The following is a 19,075-nucleotide window of genomic DNA, read 5'->3' as shown; positions in this document are numbered from 1 at the left end:
CTGAAACTTACATATCACTGAATCAGGACAGTGAGACATCAGAACCTTCACACATTGTGATTGCCTCACTGACCTTCTGCTTCCTGTTGACCAAATTATCTTCATTACCCCTCCCTAATTCCTGTTTGCCCACATTTCTTCCCTGCTATATAAACCCCTAATTTTAGTTTGTCAGGGAGATACATTTCAGAATGGTGTCCCATTTCCACAGCTGCAGCACCTGATTAAAGCCTGTTTCTTGGCAGTATTTGTTGTCTTAGTGATTGGTTTTATATGCGGTGAGCAGCAGGATCTACACCAAATCCCTGGTATTTCAGTAACAAGATTCTCTGCAAGCTTCACTGCTTTGGCCTCTTGTAACCTGAAATCAAATTCACCCCCAACTTCTGAATAACTTAACATAATTCTAGGATTCAGTTTGTCCATCACTGCTTACCATTCTGAGCTTGCCAGCTCCCAAACCTTTGTGGAGCCAATAAACTTTCTCAAAGAGCAATAGGTAACATTTTCTTTTTCATGAAACTCTAACCTTCTCTTTGTTCTTCCAACATATTGAAGACCATTGAGTTTTTCTGTATGCTCCTTTTAGCAAATATTTCTTAGCAAATAAAACATTAAATTTAAGATTCATCTCTATATATTTACTTAGACTTCCATTGTTTATACTCTATTTCTCTGTATCAAGACAATTCCTGCTTAGAATATCTATAGTGGCTTCTTCTCTGTTATTTGAATTCCAACTGAAGCCATAAACTAGACTCCTCAGGTGTCATGATCTCTGCCTTTATTAAATCAGGAGAGGAACTATTATGTCTGTGCACCTGGTGCTGAGAAGGAAAAAGAAATTGGGATGCAGAGGTGACTTCACATCCCCCTCTACCAACACCATCAGAGTGTGGCTGCATCTGAGGAACACTCTCAGCCGATGGAGGAATCAGGAGGAGCAGCTGGGGCAGCCCAGCCTCACATGTCTACTTCCCTGGGGGTTTATGTTTGGGTTTGTAACACTGTGGGAGGGTAACTATTATGCTGCATACAGTAATAAGTTGCAAAATCTTCAGGCTGCAGGCTGCTGATTGTGAGAGTGAATTCTGTCCCAGATCCACTGCCGCTGAACCTTGATGGGACCCCACTTTGCAAACTGGATGCAGCATAGATCAGGAGCTTAGGGGCTTTCCCTGGTTTCTGCTGATACCAGGCTAAATAACTGCTAATGCCTTGACTGGCTCGGCAAGTGATGGTGACTCTGTCTCCTACAGATGCAGACACGGAGGATGGAGACTGGGTCATCTGGATGTCACATCTGGCACCTGAGATTGGAAATATAAAAACAAATGTCCACACAATTAATCATGTTGTAAGAGAACTTCCCTCGAGAGCCAGGTTCTATGGAACACACTGGGCTGAGTAAATTGCTAGGGTTCTCCTTCCTTACCTGGGAGCCAGAGCAGCAGGAGCCCCAGGAGCTGAGCGGGGACACTCATGTCCATGTCGTGTCCTGAGTGGGTATGACTCCTGCATGAAGTGTAACCAGCACATTAATAAGTCTTCAGGGCAGGAGGTTGTGCTCTGGGAACATGCAAATTAGCAGAGGGCGAGGCAGACTGGGCACAGCTGCAGGGCTGGTTCATCTCAGTAACTCAGCACCAGCTCAGTGTCCTCAGGTGTCCCAGGAAAGACCAGGGTAGCACAAATTTGTCTGCAGTGATGTGTTCTACTTTGGACTATTTTGTTATGAGAAATATTTTTTAGGTATTTTTTGAAAATTTGAAATATTCCTCAGGAGTGGAAGGAGTAATGTTTTTCATTGGTGTATGGGGATTATTTAGGAGAATATTCTTGTTTGCAGGAAATACATAGTAAAATGTTAAACGGTACTATTCTCAGGTCTTCAAAGGACTCTCACTTGATTCCGGTTAGGCAAGCGGGTACTTTGTGCTATATTTGCAACATTACTGTGAGTTTAACATTGTTTCTTTCTAAAAAAAAATTAAAAATAAAATGTATTGACATGATGCTATATATATTTGTAAGTATTAGGTAATGATATTATGCCATTGTTCTTACCACTATAAGATCAAGCAATTTACTACAGATACACATTGTGTTTCCTCAATGCATGCAGCACTCACACATCCACCATTATCAAGAGCTACAGGTCTCTTTAATACCCAGAGACTAAATGCGCTGCACCTTATTCTTGTTTTGGGCACCTTCATAGTCTACCTTCTTTTCTGCCATTGAGTGTTTTTTCCCAAAATTTATCTCTCTTAGTGAGGGTGGCCACTGCATGGAGCATGTGCCTGCCATGTACCGTCAATGACAATTTCCTCTTTTACATTTTATCAGTGACTGGGGACATCATCATGACCCAGACACCAGCCTGCCTGTTACCATTTTTAGGAAAGAGACAGTCAATCTCTTATCAAGCAATTTCCCATGTACATGGAGAAATCAGTTGGATCCAGATGAAACTTGACACGATTTGCACTCATTATATCTCACATTTCTAATGTGCCAAAAATGTTCCAGCCTGGTTCCGTGGCAGGGGAAGTGGATCCAACTACGTCAGCATCAGCGGGCTGCATCCTAGGACTCCACAAAATTTTACTGATGCCTGACTAGGGGACCCAAATCACAGTGCTGTAGCCCATGCACAAACCTTCCTGCTGCCTTGCAAGCCGCCTGAACTTTAAGGGAACTTGCTTATATTGGGAGAAAGGAAGAAAGTTCCATTTATCCTCTAAATGTTTGCTGAAAATAAACTGACAAAAGAAAGATCAATAAGAGAAAAGGCAAACAAAATTCACTTAAAGTTCAGTGGAATATCACAGCAGGGTGATTACCCAGATAACTCAATGAGATTCAGGTGTTTATATTTCCTTTCTATAGAATTGGGAAGTGTAGGCAACCTGGAGAGAATAGATGAGAATAGAAGCGCATCCTCAAAAGAACAGGTAACAGCCTGTCTGGATAAGGTATCAACGTCCAGTCTCTTCTATTTTTAATTCCTGTTTTGTGTTCATCTTCCCTGATATAAAAATTCTCAGGAAGAATTTTCTTGACAATTGGTTTCCTTCTGGAGAATCTGCTTTTAGTCAGATAAGGGATATTTAAGGAGAAGGCTTTTTGTGCATTTGCTGCTTTCTAAATGCTTTTGGTTTTACATAATCATCATACCAATGCAGCATAGTTTGGGATATTATTTTCTGGATTCCTTTACTTGCAACCCACCTGCCAAGATGCTGTTCCAGAGAGATGCAGCTACAGATTGAAAGAGCAGTTGATCCCTGAACAACGTGGAGGTTGGGGCACTGACCATGGGTGCAGTTGAAAACCTGTGTAGAACTTTTGCTTTCCTAACTGAAGGACTAATAGCTTACTTTTGACTGGAAGACTTAGTGATAAAATAAATAGTTGACTAACTGTTTTTTAAAGTAATTTATATTATATATTTTATTCTTCCAATAAAGTATGCTAAAGAAAAAAATGTTATGGAGAAAACCATAAAAATTAGAAAATATATTTACTACTTACTAAGAGCTTGCTCACAGGTGACACACACAGAAGAAAATATAAGTGGGTCTGCAAATTTCAAACCCAATTTACTCAAGGGTTAACTGTACTATGATGAATGTAGCAGCTCCCATCTGTAGTGTAGGGCTTTCCCCTTTGCTGTACCTCTGCTCACTTCCAATGACCATATATATGTCTTATGTTCTTTACAGTCTTGGGCAGAGAGCTCTGGCTTCATGCATTGCTGGTCAAATGGCCCGGAGTGTGTATCTCTTATGAAACTGCTATGGTTTGACTGTGTCCTCTAGAATCGATCTGTTGTAAAGTTAATTTTCAGTGTAACGGTATTGCCAGATGGGGCCTATTGGGGTGTGTTTAGGTCATGGGTGTGGTGCCCTCTAGTGGAATACATTAATGCCACTATAAACAGCGATTATGGGGCTGGGGTCTCTCTCTCTCTTCTGCTTGTCTGTCATGTTAAGACATGGCCTTCCTTCCTTTGAAGGACTCAAATTTCCAGGCATCATCCTGAAAGCAGAGAAAACAGACCTTATCCTGCCCATGCCTTGATCTTAAATTTCCCATTCTCCAGAAGTGTGAGGAAATACATTTCTGTTCTTTATGAATTACACAGTGACAAGGAATCTGTTATAGCAGCTTGAAAGAGAACGAGACAGCTCACAATCAGTGAGGACAGGATGAGGTGTATACATACCCCAGCTTCCTCATCTCTCAGGTGGAATGGCCCAGAGGAATTTAGTCCATGTTTCCACACGTGGTTGACCTTCAGTTATCCTGAGTCAGGTGGGTTGTTGATGTGTCTTTTACCATTCATCTTCTGTTCCATTCCTCACCTTCCTCCTTTCCTCCCAGTGTAAATTTGCTGCCTAAACAGGAATCCTCATTGCTGGTGGACCCAAACTAAGATAGTTAAAAAAAAAAAAAAATCATTATTTGTTTGTATGAGGGGTATTTCTCATCTGAATTCTTATCATTTCTTTTTCTTTGACAAGTAGGAATATTCAGGAAGCACTTTTCTTTATCAATTTATTTTAGATTGAATTTATGCCATGATTTTTTTTTCTGTGTGTTAAAACCAAAAATTAAGTTGTAGGCCACCAACCAGGTGAATGAACTCCTCTTTTGGCAGAGAGAACTTCAAAGAAATTTGAAAAACTAGGTTAGGCCATGACTGGCAGGTGGGTTTAGATGTACCTCATTATAATCTCCTCCCTTTGGAGTTCGGACACAACTGACCAGCATTATCACTACTACAGCGATCTTGGGACTGACAAAACAGATGCTTTATAGCAATAAGATACCATACTCCAACATGACAGATAATAGCCCCTGAAGAAAATCTAAATATTTTATCCTAAAAATATTTCTTTGACATATCCTGAATTGGCCCTGCAAAGCTGCCTGTTGTGGGGGAAAATTTGCATTCTGCAGAGAAACTCCTCCCATTACTACATCTTTTCCAAAGAATCTGACTCTTTTTAAAGGTCTGATAAGCAATATTCACCATCTACTCTATCTGCTACCCACAGGATTCATCTATGTGACAAGAATCTTGGCTTCCACACTCCATTATCTAAACTTAAGCATTTCTTTATGATGAATTCAACTCTTTAGGCAGAGTTTAACTCTTTCAACTAGTGGCCCATCAGGAAAGCTTTGAATCCACCTGTGACCTGGAAGCCCCTGCATCGAGCTATCCCACCTTTCCAGGACAAACTAATGTATATCTTACATGTCTTGATTTATGTCTTTGCCTGAATTTCTGTGTCTCCCTAAGGTGTATAAAACCACCTTGGGCACATGTTTGCAGGACCCCCTAAGGCTGTGTCACAGGCCATAAGGCTTATCTTTGGCAAAATAAATCTATAACTTGATTGAGACCTTTCTCAGATACTGTTTTGTTTACGATGGGTCACAAAATTTAAAAATCCTCTAAAACTATCTACACATCCATAAATCTACATTAGTGAGAGTGGAGTGAGCCTACCTCAAAAGCTAAAACTCACAAGTTAGAGGAATCTGAGTCTAAGATTTTGTTCAGCTCTCTTGATTCATAAAAATACTTTGTGATTTTTTAAATTTTACTTTAGAGAAGGACAATTTTGGGGAATATGTTTATGGTTGGTGGGATGAATAATGTCCCCACCCCAAAAGATGTCCATGTTCTCATATCTGGAACCCAAGTGTTATAGGAGTTATTAAGAAATTATTGTAGGCAGATAGAGAGGAAAAGGGGTCCTTGTGAAGGTTTTGTTATGTTTAAGCAGCTCTAGAAAGATTTCTTGTCTAGCAGGAAAACCCTGGCTCTTAGATCCAGGCTGGCAACCTTTCTTATGTAAATGCCAGCCATTAGAAACTGGGTTCACCCAAACATGGTGATTCCCACCATCTTCTTCCTTGTCCCCACTTGTGCCTGGCAACATGGCTGTCCCCATATATCCCCATGTGTGTAGAACATTATGGTGCCCTGCATTTACATATTAAAAGGCTAGGGTGAGAAGGCCAGTTTTTTCAGCAGGCTACCTGAATGACATGCCTGGTCATACCAATCCCCTGAGCCCTATGCAAATCAGACACCACCTTCTCCAGCCTCCTCATATAAGCAGCCACTTTTCCGCAGCACATGGAGTTTTCCCTTTGTTCGAATCCCCTGTCCCTCTGTCTCTATAAGGGGGAGCTGTTTTCATCTTCCTTCGTACTTGTGTATTAAACTTTTCTCTCCTTAAAACCACTTCACGCGTGTCCATGTCATTTTATTCAAACTGGCATGAGAACAAGAACCCTGGTGTTCCTCTAGTCATCGGAGCCTTATCATAAGGATTCTGCCTTACATAGTAAAAAAAGAACTTGAAGATGGAAGTTAAGGACTTTGAGAATAAGCAACCTGGTTATCCAGATTAAATAAATATAATCTCAAAGGTCCCTAAAATAGAGGAGGAGGCTTGCAATCAGAGAGGAGCTGGGACAATGGGGAGGGATGTGGTTTGAGGAGGGAAGGGGCCATAGAACCAGAAATGTGGGAGCACCTTGAAGATAAGAAGCAGAGGATCCAGTTCTCTCCTCTGGAGCCTCCAGAAGGATTACAGCCCTACTGACACCTTAACATCAGCTCAGTGAGACTTCTGACCTCCAAAACTACAGGGAAATACATTTATGTTGTGTGAAGCCAATAAGACTGTGGCAATTTAAACAGCAGCGTTGGAAACTAATGCACAAGGAAGAGATGTCTTTTACCTCACCAAGTGCATGCTTGTCCTCTGTCCTTGGAAATATTTTCACCTTGTCTTCTGGTGTTAATTATGACACATTTTCTAGTATTTAAAGATCTGCTACCCTAAAATTCTATTTCCAGTAAAAGTATTATTTGGAAATGAAGGTCAAATTGAGAAGTCCTCAGTTGTAGAAAAACTAAGAGTATTGGCTGCTAGCAGATCCACTTTAAGCATAGCCAAAATGATTCCTAGAAAGGTAAAACTAAAGATGAAGAGGGTATATTAAATAATTTAGGGACAAAAGGCTACAAAAATGAGAAGATAGATGAATATAATGCATTTCGAAATCATGTGTGATGTTTGTATCAAAGTTGTAATACAGTTTTGTTCCCAATATCTGCAGAGAAATTACTTTTAAAAAACCATCTATTTATAATGGGGGAGGAAAAATGACATAAAAGAAGGTAAAAGTCTGTATTTATTTTAAATGGTAATATATTGACACCAATGTTCTGTGAGAAGCTATGCATATAAAGGCAATATACCATGACAACCAATTTAAAAATCACCATAAAAAGAGATACCCCAAATTAGGTAAAATTAAAATGAAATTGTAAAAATGTTCAAGTAACCCAAAGGAAGGCAGCAAAAAGAAAACAGAGAAGCAAAAAAAGATATAGCAAAAAAGTAGAGTGCAGACTTAAATCTTAATATATCAATAATTATTGATATATTAAATATGTAAACTATGAAATTTTTAAAAAGACAACAATTGGTGAATCAAAAAGAAATGTCCCAACTATATATTGTCTATAAGACACTCACCTCAAATACAGCAGTATAAATAGATTGAATATAATAGGAAAGAAAATGGTATACTATGCAAACATTAATCAAAAGAAAGAATCATTAGCAAATACTATTATCAGACAAGGTAGACTATAGAGCCAAAGAATTTTACCAGGGATAGAAAGTTACATTACATAATGAAGAAAGTCATTTTGGAAAGAAGACAGAGCAGTTCTAAGAGCGTAGACACCAAGCAACAGAGCAATACAGTGCATGTGGCAGAAACTAACAGAACAATTACACTTGGAGATTTCAAAACCCCTTCTTAATCTTTGATACAACAGCTCGACAGAAAATTGGCAAGGATAGAGAAGAACTCAACAATATCATCAACCCATGGGATCTAACTGGCATTTATAGAACACTCCAACCCATAACAATAGAAGTTCACATTTCTTTCTTCCAAGTGCCCACAGAACATATACCAAGATAGGACATATTCTGCCCACATAACATTTCAACACAATTGCAATAATTAAAATCACAGTAAGTGTGTTCTCTGACCACAGAGTGATCAAACTAGAAATCAATATTGAAAGTATAACCCCCAATTCTTCAAATATGTGGGAACTATACAACACTGTTCTTTCCAAAGAACCAGCCTTTGATTTGCTTGGTGTTTAGTGTTGCTTTTTCTGTTTGCAGTTTTATTGGTTTCTGCCCTAATATTTATTATATATTTTGCTCACGTTCTACTTCAGATTTAAATTGCTCCACTTTATGTAGTTTCATAAGGTGGGAGCTGTGATTATTGATTTTATGCCTTTTGTTTTTTGAAAAACACTTTTATGCATGTGTGAATATATGTGCATACACATGCATAAATATGTGCAGATGCATATGCATACATGTGGCTTTAATACATAAATTACCCTGTAAGCACTGCTGAATACCTATGTGTATTTTCTTTCCTCTGAGCTCAAACTCCACTCACTTGCAAACCTGGCCACTTAATCTGCATGTTTATTAGCATCTCAATCTAGAATTGAACAAAAATAACAAACTCCTTTTATTTTATCCTGATTTTCTTGGCTGCTAATACATTTAATATCAGTAAATCAGAATCTATCTAATAGATTAAGGCCAAAGCTGCCAGGTCACTCTTAATCTGACTCTTCTCACATAAAGGAGTATAAATGACATTAATTTAAAAATATGATATCATCTGCTTATGTCTCCAATAATCTTCACTGCCCCAAGACTAGTTTATGCCAGGGTTCGCTTTGCCCAGATGAGTATCTCTTCTGCTTCTCACAGCCCAACTAGAGTTGTTACTCTGCTAAAAAATAAATATGACCATGGGGGTACTTTGCTTTAAAAAATTCCCAGAATGTCCTGCTGTACTTAGAAAGCATTTGCTCCTCAAACAGAAAATGAAGGCCTCCTTCATTTCACATCAGTCATATGTGGTGATCTTTAAGATACTGGGAGAAAAGAGCTCTGACCTGCCCCCTCTCAGACTTTCTCTTTTTTCCCTTGGTTAAGTCACTCTACTCATAGTGACTTTCTCTGTCCTTCCCAAGTTCATACTGTGTTCCTCCTAAGAGCCTTGATTGTCATGAACCTCAATGCCCTTCAGAAACTTCTCTTCAGATCAGTTCTTCTCCTCATCCAGGCCAGTCACCTTGTCAGAGGAAGCAGCCTCTGCCTCCCCAACTAACTGACTCCATTTCCTTATTAACCACTTCCTCTTCCCTTGCCATTTTTTTCCTTTATGACCCCTATCCTTTTCTAGAATCTTCCTGTTGATTTATGTTTAATTAAACATGGCCTTTTTTTTTTTCACCAGAAAAGATATAGGTAAATGAGAGTCAGACACTGACTTTCTCAGGGATGCAGCCTACACACATTCCTGGTCCAGCATAATTGCTCAATTTATACTTTACTGAATGAATGAATGAATGAAAAGTTAATGAGCAAGAAACTCTCAAAGACATAATCAACACTCGTGACCTATACACATTGAAAACAACCCATTGAATGTACAACATGGATTATTCTGAGTAATGAGAAGTATGAACAGCAGTGTGCTGCCCTTCATAGTCAGAAAGAATGAGAGGAAATTGAAGAAAGGAATTGTTTTCTCAGCTGCATTTTGCATTTGCCAGGGAGATAAGGAAGACATCCAAAGTCCATGATAATCAGGTATGAGGATTCTTATCTGCCTTAAAAAACAAGCAATTAGGCTTTGCAATCACAAAAAAAAAAAAGCAATAAAAGTGACTACCCTATCACTTAACTCTATTGCCTCCTGTTCACAAAAACAGGTTGTATTAGTTAGCTCTTCTTGCAAAACAAACCAGCTCCAAACACAATGCCATAAAATGAGCATGTACAATCCTCCCTCAGTATGCATGGGAAATAGGTTCCAGGACACCCTGCAGACATTCCAATTTTTGGAGACTCAAAACCTTTATGTAAAATAAGCAATATTTGTATATAGCATACACATATCCTCCTGTACACTTCACACCATCTCTAGCCTACTTATAATACCTAATACATGACTTAACTTGTGTGGATTCATCCAAGAGGTACTCAGCACATGGCAAAGTCAAGTTTTGCTTTTTGGAATTTTGTGGATTTTTTTTCTAAATATTTTTGATCCAGGTTTAGTTGAATCCATGGATGCAGATCCCATGGACAGAGGGCTGACTGTATTGCTCCTTATAATTCTGAGGGTCAGCTCTGCGGTTCTTCCATATTGGGCTGGCTGTAGCCTGTGGTTCAGTTGTGACTGGATGGTCTGATGTGACTTCTTTAACCTATCTAGAAGCTGGTTTGATGTACAGGTTGGACAACATTTGGTATCAATTTACATGGGTCAGGGAGATGGGTCCTGTTCTCCAACCTCTATTAGGTTTGTTCCCAGATTAACTCGGGGGTTCAAGTCTATTCATTGTGGGTTGTTTGGGAGAAATTGCACACAGACCATTGGTAATGACTAAGCTGAACTGCTGTCATTTATTGCTGTCAGCAGTTATTGTTATCCTCTGAAATGCATCTTATATAATCAAGGTCTCCCCAGGATGGCTGAACAGTGCAGCTCAGCTCAGCCCATCCAGTCACTTCCCTGGATGCCTGCAGGTGTGAGAAAGCCAATATTCTCAGTCACAGGAAAGGCAGGGGCCCACCCTCGTGCTGAAACCTGCATACACAGCTTTCACACAGGTTCGTTCCAAAATACAAAGACTTCATATTCTTTATACTCAAAACAGTTATACAATTTCTTTCTATAATGTCCCCATGTTTTTTAGCGAATTTGAATGTTCAGAACTGGATATATTTATTATTTCTGTGTTAGGTGATCTTAGTCACTTATGGCAAGAGTGAGTTAATAGAGACAAGATATGGATTAGCCATGGAACAATACAGAAGTGTGTGGATTCAGATAGGATAAAGCTCAAAGGGGTGACAAGTAAATTCTTTTGCAGAAACAGATTCTCATAGATCACCACTAGTTAAGGTCCACATTCAAGGTGCAATGGCGTGTCAGCCATATTTTGTAAATGGTCAGCTCTGCAGAGTAAACTTGGCCAGCACATTGCAGGACCAAAACTACCGATAAAGGTATGGGGAAGATAGACCATCACAGAAATAATAGTTTGAAGGAGTCCTCAGTTATTTATACTTGGATGTTCAGCAGAACGCTACAGTGAATGAAGCTACAACCTAAAAATTTTAAACCTTTTAAAGAGGTTTCCCTTTTCTCGGGGTATTTCTCAGCAAATAATAATAATAAATTTGAGGATAAACTACTTGAACAATTGGCTGCAATAAATCCCTTCCCTGCACTCATCCTTTGGTCGGCCTCATTGTAAATGGACTCAGGTGTTGCCCATGTGTCTTGCTCCGGCTAATAGGATAATAGCAGATGTGACACAAGTGGAGTCTTGGAAAGGGCTTGCTCATTGGAGCTTTCCTCTCTCTTGCAGTGCCTGGAAACCCTAAGGTCACAATGAGAATAAGCCTGTGCCCATCTACAGTCAATGTCAGTGGCATGGCTGCTCTTAGGTCTATTATTTTTTCTTAAAATGTGTGTTGAGTTTGTTGTGGCCGGGTAACAAATTACCACAAATTTATCAGCTTAAGACTACACCCATTTATCATCTCTCAATTTCTGAGTCAGCAGTTGGCACATGGCTTTGTTGGGTCCTGCCCATTGTATTTCACAAGACTGTGCCACAGTGTAGACTGGGCTTCACTCTCACCTGAGACTCCCCTGAGAACATAGATACTTTAGAGCTCTTTCAGGTAGTTGCAGAGCTCATTCCTTAGCATTTCTATGACTCAGGGCTTCAATTTCTAACTGGCTCTTGGTTCAAGGCTGCTCTCAGGTCCCAGAGGCTGTGGGCAATTCCCTGCCATGTGATGCTCACACAGGCAATGCCCACATGGCTGTTTGCTTGTTCAAGGCCAGCAGAAGATTTCAGAGAGTGTCTCTTTCCATTCTGCTATGACAGAGGCTTCTAGAATACAATACAATCAGTGGAAAGACATCTCATAACCTCTGCCATACCGTATGGGTTAGAAGCAAGTCTAGGTTCTGCCTGTTCTCTGTGGAAGTAGATTATACAATTCCGTGACTCACTGGGGAGAGGGTTCTGCTACGGTGTTCTGGCATCTTTAGTTTCCTCAAATATCAGGTACTTGTACTGAGTGTGAAATCTGTCCTGCATCTACTGGCAGTGACTAGTCCTGCCACCCCTGGGAATATCTGGGGAAGCATACTTTATAAGAGATGTTTTAGGATAAACCAGCTCCTGTTGGTGAAGTATAACATTTGCAAAATATCCTAATTTTTGTGATTTCTAACATGTCTTCAAGGTTCCTTAATTGCAATGATCATTAGCCAATTATCTCTAAATATCCTCAAAATTTATATTTAATAGTGGAAAAATGAATTAAGGAGTCTGCTAAATAAGACTCAGGGAAATAATATCAATACTCAATTGCTGCTGCCCACTGCTAGACTATGTGAGACAATTTTCATGAACAATAGAACAGACATTGCATGCTAGACATTGCTGTGAGCACCACTGGCCTGCCACCTCTAGAAATGTCTGCAGAACGAGGGCAATTTTTATGAGTCTCAAAATATAAATATAATATAGAATTGTTTTTGTTAAATAAAACTTTAATTATTTCTATCATTATATAATATCAAACTTGATACTCTCTGTCTTGGATCCAAATATTATTAGAGCATTCCTTTAAATGTGGCATATATAAAGCATATGGTTCTATATATTTATTACTGGAATATAAAAATCATAATTAGTATCAAGTATTGCAAGCTCTGACTATCATTTGTTCAGTTTTTACCCTTCACTTTCCACATAGGTGTGATCATGTCTTGTGCCTTTATTCATATTCATTTGATACACATTGTTATGTTCTTGATACGCATTATTCTGTAATCACAAAGTTGGCATTCTTTTTTAATTTATTATTATTATACTTTAAGCTCTAGGGTACATGTGCAGAACATGCAGGTTGGTTACATAGGTATACGTGGGCTATGGTGGGTTGCTGCACCCATCAACCTGTCATCTAGGTTTTAAGCCCCACATGCATTAGGTATTTGTCCTAATACTCTCCCTTTCTTTGCCTCCCACCTCCTGACAGGCCCCACTGTGTGATGTTCCCCTCCCTGTGTCCATGTATTCTCATTGTTCAGCTCCCACTTATGAGTGAGAACATGCAGTGTTTGGTTTTCTGTTCCTGTGTTAGTTTGCTGAGAATGATGGTTTCCAGCTTCATCCATGTCCCTGAAAAGAACATGAACTCATTCTTTTTTATGGCTGCATAGTATTCCATGGTATACATGTGCCACATTTTCTTTATCCAGTCTATCACTGTTCACTTTCCCACTTTTTGATGTGGACATTTAGTGCTATAAATTTCTCTCTTAACACTGCTATAGCTGTGTCCCAGAGATTCTGGTACATTATGTCTTTGTTCTCACTGGTTTCAAAGAACTTATTTATTTCTGCCTTAATTTCATTATTTATCAAGTAGTCATTCAGGAGAGGGTTGTTCAGTTTCCATGTAGTGGTGTGGTTTTGAGTGGGTTTCTTAATCCTGAGTTCTAATTTGGTTGCACTGTGGTCTGAGAGACTGTTATGATTGTTATATTTTTGCATTTGCTGAGGAGTGTTTTACTTCCAATTATGTGGTCAATTTTAGAATAAGTGCTATGCAGTGCTGAGAAGAATGTATATTCTGTTGATTTAGGGTGAGGAGTTCTGTGTATATCTATTAGGTCCACTTAGTCCAGAGCTGAGTTCAAGTCCTGCATATCATTGTTAATTTACTGTCTCATTGATCTGTCTAATTTTGACAGTGGGGTGTTAAAGTCTTCCACTATTTTTGTGTGGAGGTCTAAGTCTCTTCATAGGTCTCTAAGAACTTGCTTTTCAAATCTGGGTGCCCCTGTGTTGGGGGCATATATATTTGGGATAGACAGTTATTCTGGTTGCATTGATACCTTTACCATTAAGTAACAGTCTTCTTTGTTTTTTAATTTTTTTTATTTTTGTTGGTTTAAAGTCTGTTTTATCAGAGACTAGGGTTGCAACCCTGGCTTTTTTTATTTTTCTTTTTTTTCTTTCCATTTCCTTGGTAAATATTCCTCCATCCCTTTATTTTGAGCCTATGTATGTCTTTGCATGTGAGATGGGTCTCCTGAATACAGCACACCAATAGGTCTTGACTCTTTATCCAGTTTGCCAGTCTGTGTCTTTTAACTGGGGCACTTAGACCATTTACATTTATGGTTAATATTGTTATGTGTGGATTTGATCCTGTCATCATGATGGTAGTTGATTATTTTGCACATTAGTGGATACAGTTTCTTCGTAGTGTCATTGGTCTTTTTGGTATGTTTTTGCAGTGGCTGGTACCGGTTTTTCCTTTCCATATTTAGCACTTCCATCAGGAGCTCTTGTAAGGCAGGCCTGGTGGTAACAAAATTGCTCAGCATTTGCTTGTCTGTAAAGAATTGTATTTCTTCTTCACTTATGAAGGTTTGTTTGTCTGGATATGAAATTCTGGTGCCTCCCAAATCATCATTTTTTCTCATATCATCCCCAGATATATGATATGGGAAAATCAACATTTGGAAGCTCATCTGTGTCCTTCTGGGTTGACTAGGAAGGTGTGACATGACCTAAAGTGCTTTTGCACAGAAATTTCCCTAACCCTTGAGTCACTAAAGTCCTAAAGCCCTGTGTGATGCACAAGTTACCCCATGAGCTTGCAGTGACATCAGGGCACAGCCTTAAAGTTCAGGCAGGAGTCTATTCAACACTTGATTCTTTCTAAGAGATACTTATGAGTTTCTATCTGGGTTTGTAGCTAAACCCAAACCCCGCTGTCATAGGAACCCCAACAAACATGAGCAACAGAGGTGGGTTTGCACCAAAAGCTGACACCGGCTTTCACTGCTTGCTTTCACTGCTGCTGCCCCAAATCCTATTATTCTTATTTCTATTAGGCAAAAATTGCCTTATATTATCTTATATTTTTCAAAATTCTATTGAATATGGAATACAAATGTATACTTTCTAAATTCTTATAGACTTGGTTCTTCATTTTTAAAACTCAGATTGAGAATTCAGAAATCTCTCCTTTTAGTTCATCTTGCTGTGTCTGACTGATCAGACATTTCACACAGGACTTCTGTTTTTAAGTAGATTTAACAACATCTATTTAGTAGCCAAAAGCTGAGAATGTCAACTTTTTTACCTGGCTACTCTCTGCAACAGTGGTATAAAAAGGGGTCATTCCACCCCCTTTCCTGGAGAGAGACAGGTGCAAAGAAAAAGTGGAAGTGTGAAGCTGGGAAAAGAAAGAGAAACAGTCTTTATACACCTAAACTAACCCAGGTACATGTACACCAGGAACTATTTAATCAAAATAAAATCCAGAAAAGTTGTTGGTTTTGGTTTGGCATGAACCAGTCTTAAATATAAAGTTGTTATACTGAATGGGTTCAATTGACCAAAAAGTGTAGCGAAGGCAGGAAGGATTAGGATGTACTTTCACTCAGCTTTATCTGCTGTCATGTCTGGTTACTCAGGGGGCACTCGCATCCGCTCCATTGTCTTGCTGGTTCTGCCAGGCCAAGGCTGTTAAATCTGGTGGGGTATCATGTGTAGACTTTTGGGTATATACAGGGAGAATATCAGAGAAAGGCCTACCAGACTTTACTGGTTATAGTTAATCTGACGTGGGCTTTTGGAGAAAAAAAGGCTTTAGATGAAAAGTGTTGGACAAAGTCACACATGGCTTGTCTAAAAAACAAAAAATCAAATACAACTTGAAAACTCTTGCTAGAGAAAATAGATGACTTTAGATAAAGGTGAAGTGACACTTCAGTTTCCCAAATCACTCTTCTTCATACACATTCACTTAGCTTTTTTTCACCTTCTATCTCTGAGGTCTTAGAAGGGCCTGAGCTAAAAGGAATTTGTTTCCATAGGAATCCAGCAAGTAAAAGCATAGACAACATCAAATAAACTACATCATTATCATAGAAGCATGTCAAAGAAACTGAGATTAGGTTGTGAGTTATGGCACAAGTATTAGAGAAATAGAGAAAAGATTTAAAAGATAGAATAAGACTTACACAAGAAAGCAGGACAGCCCTATGACAATTGAACATATCATAGGATAATAGTTTGTGATAATAGATGGTGAGAAGAAATGGATTGGACAGATAGGCATGGGCATGATTGAAGATCTGAGCAATTTAGCATAGATCAAGAAAAAATCCTTGGGATTTAAAGTGTTGTGAATTGGATAGTGGAAAAATCTGGGGCTGTGGATGTAATGAACTTGGATTTAACACTATTTCCAATAAGTTTCTGCTAAGTTAGGCCAGTTATGATAATGATGACTATTTCAGTGCTAAGTATTATAGCAATAAGTATACCAAAATTAATAGCAGCATATATTATTTGTTGGATAATATTCTAAATGTTTTACATTGTTTAAATAGTAAACAGACCTGTGAGGTAGAACCTACTATTGTCACAGCAAAGCAGGTATAGAAACTGAGGTAAAGGGAGGTTAAGTCACTTTACTAATGTCACACAGTCTGTAAGCAGTAAGCTCTGTCCCCAACCCCAAGGGTTTGACTTCAGGGCCTGCCAAGACAACGTCTGGACTGTTGCATGGATCTCATCTGGCTGCACATGAAGCTCTAATTCCAGGATGGATGAAGATGCCATTAGAACTTGGTGTAGCATTAATAAAATTGTTTCCTTCAGTCCAAGAGAAATGTCCAGAGGGCAAAAGAGTTTAACTGCTTAAAGGAAAGAAGCGGATTTATAGGAAATGAAGTTCTGGAGTGTGAACAGTTTTTCACAACCATTAAGGAGAAGAGAAATTGAGTCTAGTTTGATAGATGTGTTGTGTAGAATGAGTGGTGTGGAGATTACAGAATCAGCCAAGGAATAGTCCCCTGCCTTCCTGGATGGCATCATCATCTGTCTTCATGGCAACTGTATCGGTACCCTGAGGGTCAGAGCCTGGGTCTTGCTCATCCATGCAGCTGTGGTCACCTTTGCACCTGCAGTGCTGGAGTTATTTGAGTGTTACTCTTTGGGGCAGCTTCAGGATCCTTGGTAAATACACTAAGGAGAAACTGAAATGCATTCTCGGAAGAAAAGTTCTAATCAGCTCTTCATTCCCACCTGATGCATTTTTTGCTGCTGCTGGGATCCCAAGTTCTTGATCCCAATTTTTTTTTCTTTTCTTTCTTTTGTTTTCTTTTTCTTTTTTTTTTTTTTTTTTTGAGATGGAGTTTTGCTCCTGTTGCCCAGGCTAGAGTGTAGTGGTGCGCTCTCAGCTCACTGCAACCTTCACTTCCTGGGTTCTAGGGATTCTCCTGCCTCAGTCTCCTGAGTAGCTGGGATTACAGGTGCTCACCACCACTTTCACCATGTTGGTCAGGCTGATCTCAAACTCCTGACAGCAGGTGACCCATCACCTCAGTCTCCCAAAGTGCAGGGACTACAGGAGTGAGCCATTGTGCCTGGCCCCTTGCTCCTTTTGTAAATAGAAATTAACACCAGACCACAACAGAAATTTTCTCAGGCAAGGTTTAATAGGTTTGTGGCATGTGCAAAGCAAGGGAGCAGCCTATGGGTAAGAGATCCCAGTGGCAATGCCCTAAAGTCCCCAGCTCTTACTATTTTAAGGAAGCTGAGGGAGAAAAAGGAATGACATATAAGCATGTTTAGGTGAAGTTTTCTTTGCATTTGTGCAGTGGAGGGTCATGCTCTAACATATATAACATGATCAGGAAATGGAGGATAAGCTCTGCCTTTGGTGGATATTTTAGTATTACAGTGAGATTATAATGAGGAAAAATCAGTGAAAGGTCAGTGCTGGAGACCATCTCGTCTTCAGCCAGTTAGATCTCATTTGGTTCTTTGGAGCAATGCCAGATCTTGCAGCAATTCTGCAAGATGACCAGGTTCTTATCAGGAACATTAGAGTTCCACTTTAGAAACCTTGGGAGGCCAGGCACAGTGGCTCATGCCTGTAATCCCAGCAATTTGGGAGGCTGAGGAGGATGGATCGCTTGAGGTCAGGAGTTTGAGACCAGCCTGGCCAACAAGGTGAAACACCATCTTTACTAAAAATACAAAAAATAGCCAGGCATGGTGGTGTGCGCCTGAAGTCCTAGCTACTCAGGAGGTTGAGGTAGGAGAATCACTTGAACCTAGGAGGCAGAGGCTGCAGTGAGCAGAGATTGTGCCACCACACCCCAACGTGGGTGACAGAGTGAAACTCTGTCTCAAGAAAAAAATAAAATAAAATCTTGAGAGACATCACCAAAGGAGATAAATGGTTGAGCTCTTCTTTTTATGGATAGGATTATGGCCTAGTCAGCTAAGTTGGGAGAGGACAGCTTTTTGCTATGGAACTGGAGTCAGCTATGTTAAGGGAGGCAAGAAGATAGGAGTGGAAATGTGCCTGGACATGTGAGGCCCATTGGGATACTGAGAACAATGCCTTTTTCCTGCCACAACTGACTCTTTTCCTTATACTGTCTCACAATCATGCACCAAGAGAGACAACTAGGCACATTTTGGGTAGAAAGAGAGAGATGGGACCACAAGTTTCTACTTTGTTCCTAACAGTCTTGTGCCAAACACCATCTCAGTGACTCTAGATGACTGGTGAGACAGAAGAACACAGGCATTAAATTCTGTGACCAAGGACAGAAATTCTAAACTCAGGCTGAGCTAACAGCCTTTTCTGACCTGATCACCTGGGCAAAAGCCGACCAATATAATATTTACATTTCTAACCATGCAGATAAATTCATTTTATAAAAATTGATGATATAGATATGAATAGTTGGTAATCCATTTAGAAAAATATTAAGAAGAAACTGAAACTAAATAATATTTGAGTATAATGATGGTAATTTGTGTCATCAAAAAAATGTGCATATGGTA

The 19,075-nt window shown here is 39.5% G+C and overlaps 1 protein-coding gene and 1 gene segment (V, D, J or C); both read right to left on the bottom strand.

Annotated features, from left to right (window-relative positions):
• Positions 1-19,075, bottom strand: part of LOC129026546 (immunoglobulin kappa light chain) — a 412,603-nt gene that overhangs the window by 299,586 nt on the left and 93,942 nt on the right. The gene's annotated exons all lie outside the window — the stretch shown is intronic.
• LOC129029994 (immunoglobulin kappa variable 1-9-like) lies at positions 988-1,513 on the bottom strand. The segment is given in 2 exon segments: positions 988-1,310; positions 1,436-1,513. Coding segments are annotated over 2 exon segments (378 nt in total).

This window comes from Pongo pygmaeus, chromosome 12 (assembly GCF_028885625.2).
Source record: "Pongo pygmaeus isolate AG05252 chromosome 12, NHGRI_mPonPyg2-v2.0_pri, whole genome shotgun sequence".
NCBI classification, from domain to species: domain Eukaryota; kingdom Metazoa; phylum Chordata; class Mammalia; order Primates; family Hominidae; genus Pongo; species Pongo pygmaeus.
The sequence above is the reverse complement of the archived record's forward strand: the minus strand, read 5'-3'. Positions and strand labels throughout refer to the sequence as shown.